The sequence below is a fragment of the Marmota monax genome, unplaced genomic scaffold, assembly GCF_021218885.2.
Source record: "Marmota monax isolate L192 unplaced genomic scaffold, Marmota_monax_Labrador192_F-V1.1 WCK01_AAM20220418_F8-fsc00004, whole genome shotgun sequence".
Taxonomy (NCBI): domain Eukaryota; kingdom Metazoa; phylum Chordata; class Mammalia; order Rodentia; family Sciuridae; genus Marmota; species Marmota monax.
Genome location: NW_026692881.1, coordinates 11786113 through 11793709, shown reverse-complemented (window position 1 = coordinate 11793709; position 7597 = coordinate 11786113). Strand labels below are relative to the sequence as shown.

General features: G+C 35.8%; 1 protein-coding gene across 3 annotated transcripts in view; it reads left to right on the top strand.

The window, feature by feature from the left end:
* The first annotated feature begins 5845 nt into the window (after positions 1-5845).
* The window catches only part of LOC124096545 (cytochrome P450 2C18), a 154110-nt gene continuing 152358 nt past the window's right edge, over positions 5846-7597 (top strand). The window contains exon 1 of one of the 3 annotated variants that reach the window (XM_046450492.2): positions 5846-6057. In XM_046450492.2, the coding sequence (XP_046306448.1) occupies positions 5890-6057 (168 nt within the window). In that variant the 5' untranslated portion in view covers positions 5846-5889. The remainder of the gene's footprint in view (positions 6058-7597) is intronic. The other 2 variants (XM_046450495.2, XM_046450491.2) reach the window with 2 other exon arrangements.

Here is a 7597-nt window from a genome sequence, read left to right as displayed (position 1 = left end):
AGTAAAAGGGGAGTACTGGGGAATATAAAGGAGCAAATTATGTAATGTGCATGTGTTACTATGTCCCAATGAAGTCTACTATTATATATAATTATCACATACTAATAAAAACATAGTAATAATTTAAAAAGAATACAAGGGTAGAAGAAAATTTACCTCAACACCACAATTCCCCTCTCTCCCAGGAAGCTGCTAACCTGGCACAGTGCTTATGGCTACATGGCTGGTGGGTAGCTTGCAAAACTGGGTCAGTAAACTGGGTCCAGAACTCCCCAGTATAAAACAGCTCTCCACAACAGGTGCACAGCCCCTAGAGCACAACCCACAACACATCCAGAGAGAGAATTTTATGATTGGGAAGAAGAAAGGGAGGAGGTGAGTGAGATAGAGTTTAGAAACTAAATTAGAGACCAGGAATTGCAAGATTTATAGGTGATACAAGGAGATAACACCAGGCACTCACATCACACTAGTGGGTCCCAAAGGAAATCCTTGGACCAACCCTCCCACTGTAATAATCTTCACCATCTTGAGGATGGAGATGCCAGCAAACAACAGACAACCTCCCTACTGGATGAGAAAGGATGCTGGAAAGATACTGATCTCCAACAAAAACTATCCTTGTATCTTCTTTCGAGATTTTTTTCTTTTTCTTTTTCTTTGTCTCTCTCTTCTTCCACCCTCACACCCCCAACATTTATGAAACCAAGTACATTTTATGAATTAGGCTATTTTCGAGGACTGGGATGTATGATACAGTGGTGTTGTATATTCTTTTATCTCCTATTTTACATATTTTACTTTTCTTAATATTTATGTTTATTTTTGTGCTCTACTGTCTTCCCACTTACCTGTCTCCCCCAAATCACTTTCTCTCTCTTCTCCTGCTGCTATCCAACTTCTTTATATTCCTCTTTCATGTTTAAGATCTTATAACTCTATACCTCACCTCCTACCCCCCTCAACATCTCATTCTACACCTCTCCCCTGGTTCTTTGTCCACCAACAGAAACTGTAGACAATTTTGCAAATCTACTGTTTATATTATAGATACTAATTGAACTTACCATTTCTGTATATTAAGACAAAACCTTAAACATTTTAATAGCGGCTATTTGGTTTAAGGTGTATATTGTTTGGCTTAGGTTATGTATTTGTTTTGGGATTCATTCACATTGTTCTCTCCCTTAAAGGAGAGGCATAGGAAACCTGCAGGAACACTACATGCTGATAGGGTAAAATCTGTGATGCCTTGGATCCACAGTGCCAGAAGGGAAGACACATGAACAACATGAAAAAATAAGAAAAGAAAGTGCCCCCAACAAACTAACATATTACATTATTAGAATCCATGGCCAGCACAACAGAAGAAATTACAGAGAAAGAGTTCAGGATGTACATAATTAAAATGTTCTGTGAATTAAATAATGATATAAGAGAGGAAATAAAGTCCATAAAAGATCATTTCTTTAAAGAGCTACATAAGAAGATACAGGAAGCAAAATATTACTTCAATAAGGAGATAGAGGTTCTGAAAAAAAAAACTCACACAGAAATCCTTGAAATGAAATAAACAATAAACCAAATTAAAAGTTCAATAGAAAGCACCGCCAACAGATTAGATCACTTGGAAGACAGGACCTCAGAAAATGAAGACAAAATATATAATGTTGAAAAGAATATTCACCACATAGTGAAGATGGTAATAAACCATGAGCAGAACACTCAAAAGTTATGGGACAACATAAAAAGAACAAATTTAAGAATTATTGAGAAAGAGGAGGCATAGAGTTACAAACAAAAGTAATGAACAATCTATTCAATGAAACAATATCAGAAAAATTTTCAAACATGAAGAATGAAAATTAAATACAAGGGGCTTACGGGATGCTAAATGTGCAAAATCACAATGGGTCCACACTAAGACACATTATAATGAAAATGCCTGGCATACAGAATAAATAGAGAATTTTAAAAGACACAAGAGAAAGAAATCATATTATGTATAAGGGGAAGCCAATTAGGATATCTGCATATTTTTTAACCCAGACTCTGAAATCTAGAAGCTTCTGGAACAATATATAACAAGCTCTGAAAGAAAATGGATGCCAACCAAGAATCTTATATCCAGCAAAATTAAGCTTCAGATTTGATGACAAAATAATAACCTTCCAAGGTAAACAAAAATTAAAAGAATTTACAATTAGAAAGCCTGCACTATAGAATATTTTTGGAAAAATATTCCATGAGGAGGAAACAAAAAACAACAATGAAAATCAGCAAAGGGAGGTATTACACTAATGGAAGTACTAATCAAAGTAGAAACCAAGTCAAGTTATATTCCCAAAATAAACAAAAATGGCTGGGGATACAAAACATGTCTCAATAATAACCCTGAGTGTCAGTGGCCTAACTCACTAATCAAAAGACAAAGACTTGCAGATTGGATTTAAAAAATAGCCATAAATCAAAGGCATTTCTGTACAATAGTGACAAATCCACTGAAAGAGAAACTAGGAAAACTACCCCACATACAATAGCCTTAAAAACAAATTGGGAATCAATGAAAGAGGTGAAAGACCTCTACAATCAAAACTAGAGAATGCTAAAGAAAGAAATTAAAGAAGACCTTATAAGATGGAAAAATATCCCTTGTTCTTGGTTAGGCAGAATTAATATTGTCAAAATTACCATACTACCAAAAGCAGTGTAGAGTTTGAATGCAATTCCAATAAAAATTCCAATGATATTCCTTAAAGAAAAAGAAAAGGCAGTTGTTTAATACATCTTGAAAAATAAGAGACCCATAATAGCCAAAGCAATACTTAGCAAGAAGAGTGAAGCAGGTGGCATTACTATACCAGACCTTAAACTATACTACAGAGCAATTGTAATAAAAGCAATATGGTATTGGCACCAAAAAAGACTTGTTGATCAATGGTACACAATAGAGGATACAGAGACAAACCCACACTAATACAGTTATCTCATATTAGACAAAGGTACCAAAAACATACATTAGAAAAAAAGATATCCCCTTCAACAAATGGTGCTGGGAAAAAACGGAAATCCACATGCAACAAAATAAAATTAAGCTTCTATCTCTCACCATGCATAAAGCTAAACTCAAACTGGATCAAGGACCTAGGAATTAAACAGAGACCCTGCAGCCTAATAGAAGGAAAAGTAGGCCCAAATTTTCATAATGTCAGATTAGGCCCTGACTTGCTTAATAAGACTCCTATAGCACTATAAATAAAATCAAGAATCAATAAATGGGATGAAGTGAAACTGCAAAGCTTCTTCTCAGCAAAAGGAACCATCAGTGAGGAGATGAGAGAGCCTACAGAATGGAAGCAAATTGTAACCACACACACATTAGATAGAAGCCTGATGTCTAGGATATATAAAAAACTCACATATCTTTAACAACAAAAAAACAAATAACCCAATTAATATATGAGCCAAGGAACTGAATAGACCCTTCTCAGAAAAGGATATACAATCAATCAACAAATATATTAAAAATTGTTCAACATCTCTAGCAAGTAGAGAAATGCAAATCAAAACTACTCTAAGATTTCATCTCACTCCAGTCAGAATGGCAGCTATTAAGAATACAAACAACAATAAGTATTGGTGAGTATGTGGGGAAAAAGATACACTCATACATTGCTGGTGGGACTGCAAATTGGTGCAACCAATATGGAAAGCAATATGGAGATTCCTTGGAAAACATGGAATGGAACCACCATGTGACCCAGCTATCGCACTCCTTGGGTATAAACCAAGGACTTAAAAAAAGCATACTATATTAATGCAGCCATATCAATGTTTATATAGCCGCACAATTCACATTAGCCAAAGGGTGGAGCCAACCTAGATACCCTTCAGTAGAATACTGGATAAAGAAACTGTGGTATATATACACAATGGAATATTACTCAGCATTAAAAGAGAAAAAAATCATGGCATTTGCAGGTAAATGGATGGAGTTGGAGAATGTTATGCTAAGTGAAGTAAGCCAAAACAACAACAACAACAACAAAAAAAAAAACAAATGCCAGCTGTTTTTTCTGATATAAGGATGCTGATCCATAATGGGGATGGGGAGAAGCATGGGAGGAATGGAAGAACTTTAGATAGGGCAAAGGGGTGGGAGGGAAAGGGAGGGCGCAAGGGTGTAGAAAAGATGGTGGAATGAAATGGATATCATTACCCGAAGTACATGTAAGAAGACAGGAATGGTGTGACTCTACGATGTGTACAAACACAGACATGAAAAATGTGCTCTATATGTGCAATATGAATTGAAATGCATCCTGTTCCATATGTGTACTATGAATTGGAATGAATCCTGTTAGCATAGATAACAAATTAGAATGAATAAATAAATAAAAGAAAAAAGTAATTTAAAAATCAAAAGTTATATATGTGAGAAATTACATGTTAATTTTGACAATACTTGTATATATGAGTACTAAATGTATATATGAGTACTAAATATTATGTAACTAGGGTCTTCACAGCAATTTTCCTTACTAAATATATTGTGAATAACAATGCTCTCCAATTTAAAACAAATGCAACATATTTATTTGTACAGCATTACCATTAGTGATCTGGTAATTTACATCTATCCAATGACATGCAATTCAATTCACAACTTCCAAATACAGTAGTCTCATATACCAGCTTGCATATTGTTTCTTGGGTGCTGGGAGTCTGTTCAGTATACTGTCTGCCTCCTATCTACCTCTAAAACACCTGCCTCCTTTTCTGTCTCCAGTATTATTGTTTATGGTCTGATATTTTTCATTCCATAACATCTAAACACATTCTAATCAGCAAGAAAAGCAGTCACATCTGGAAGAGGTGAGAGATTGGCAGAGCCATGGTTTCTCAAGCCTCTCCCTTCATAGTTTTGAGATTGTCTCTTCCTCAGTTTTGCCGAGTAGGTTTTACATCTGTACTGATGGAGCGGGAGAAGCTCTTCTGTGCCTCTTTCTTTTATGGAATCTATGACCCAGTTATCCTTGGAGTGAAATAATGGGTATTGATTTGATGGGAAGCTTGTTGGTCTAGGAACAGAGTCAGTGTGGTGTTTGCTTTACTCTTCTAAGGTGGCTTTGGATGCAACTCTGATGTAAGCCATAGCTCACCATTATGGGCATTGGAGCTCATTCAAATTCCAGTTCGGACCTCTGTGAATGAAGGTCTCCCCATTTGCCAAATAAAAAAATAAGAATTTCTGTCCTCTGCTCCTCAAGATTGGGAGGGGATTGAGATGCTAAATAGCAAACGTTATATACTTTTATTTAGTTATGTCATGATGTATGTTTGGTATTTCAAAATGTTTAAATTTTACTACCCAGTTTATACTTAGTCACTTGCGATTTTAGGTCAACATTTTAAAATATTTAAGAGGCTTGATTTTCAAAGACAAACTATCTTGTTGTTTGATGAAATATCACAAGTTCAATAATTTTATATAAAATTTAGAGATACACTGATTTCCCCCAAGTCATGAATTTCCAACAAGTCATTAGTCTGAGAATCCAGCATGTTTTGGATAAAATCCTAGCTGCATGTCGTTACCACCAGAGGTTGCGTGCTTGTGTGTTTGTTTGTTTTAAAATGCCTATTCCTGGAAACTCAGAGTGGCTGAATTAGATTTTCATGGTTAGAGGTTTGGAAACAGCACGAGTAAATAATAGTTTGTTTTAATCCTTATCAAGTGACCTATGTACACTCAGAATGATTGCAACTTTTCTAGTTGATTGGCTCAGCAGTTTATCAGTAGGACACATTCTGATTAACAGGGACCACTATAAAAGTTTTACATTGATTGCAAGTTCACTGTTGTTTCAGTAAAAGAAGAAGGTTTCAATGGATCCAGTTGTGGCCTTGGTTATCAGTCTCTCCTGTATTCTTCTCCTCTCACTATGGAGACAGAGATCTTGGAGAGGGAGACTCCCACCAGGACCCATGCCTCTCCCAATTCTTGGGAATATCCTGCAGATAGATGTTAAAAACATCAGCAAATCCTTAACCAATGTAAGTATGTTGATGTTTATCCAGTGGGTTGTGAATTGTAAGTAAATGAATCCTCCATTTTCAATTAAATATATTCACTGGCAAATTATTAAAAGAGCTTATTGCACCACAAATACTCTCTGTGGATTTTGATGTTTCCATTGCTTTTTATAGTTTTTCATTGTTAGAGGTAATGTAAAGAATGCCCCTGGGATAAAAAAAAATCACATTTAATATTTTGATGGAAATATTAAAATGGGGAAATTGTAGTACCCCTTCCCTTCATTGTTTGACAGTCAATTGCTATGATTTTCTATTTTCTGCACAATCTAATTTGTTCATGATGATTTTGAGTGAATTTTTATTTCCTTATCTTTACAGTTCTGACTAGTTTCTTTTTAATATCTCTATTTCTTTATTTAAATTCTCTTTCAACCCTGAGTTTTCTCTAATGCATTCCTCAGGGCTTCCTTTAATTTATTGAACATCTTAATCATCATTTATCTATTATTTTTCTCTGGAATTTCACCCACTTTTATATCGGTGGGATTCCTTGCTGAGGGATTGTGTTTTAAAGGGGAAGATTTTTTTTGTCTATTTCATTAAGTTTTCAGAGGTATTGGACTTTTTCTTCAATTGAGATGGATTCTTCTTTCTATTTTATATCTATGTCCTTTTGTGTATAGTTATGTTTTTGTTGTTGTTGTTGTTTTGGGACTTCTCTCTGTTTTTGATACATGAGTAGGTTCAGGGGTGTGACCTGAGGTCTCCCTCTGGTTGATCCTCTGTGAGGCCTAGTTATTGATTTGGGTTTTTTTTCTCCTCATTTCTATTTATTGAAGTAATGTTGAGGCTAAGGTTTGATTAGAACGTGTGTGTGGGGTCGGGCTCCAAATTCCTCAATAGGACACCCATAGCACAAAAGTTAATAACTAGAATCAACAAATGGGACTTACTCAAACTAAAAAGTTTTTTCTCAGCAAAAGAAACAATAAGAGAGGTAAATAGAGAGCCTACATCCTGGGAACAAATCTTTACTCCTCACACTTCAGATAGAGCCCTAATATCCAGAGTATACAAAGAACTCAAAAAATTAGACAATAAGAGAACAAACAACCCAATCAACAAATGGGCCAAGGACCTGAACAGACACTTCTCAGAGGAGGACATACAATCAATCAACAAGTACATGAAAAAATGCTCACCATCTCTAGCTGTCAGAGAAATGCAAATCAAAACCACCCTAAGATACCATCTCACTCCAGTAAGATTGGCAGCCATTAGGAAGTCAAACAACAACAAGTGCTGGCGAGGATGTGGGGAAAAGGGTACACTTGTACATTGCTGGTGGGACTGCAAATTGGTGCAGCCAATTTGGAAAGCAGTATGGAGATTTCTTGGAAAGCTGGGAATGGAGCCACCATTTGACCCAGCTATTCCCCTTCTCGGTCTATTCCCTAAAGACCTAAAAAGAGCATGCTACAGGGACACTGCTACATCGATGTTCATAGCAGCACAATTCACAATAGCAAGACTGTGGAACCAAACTAGATGCCCTTCA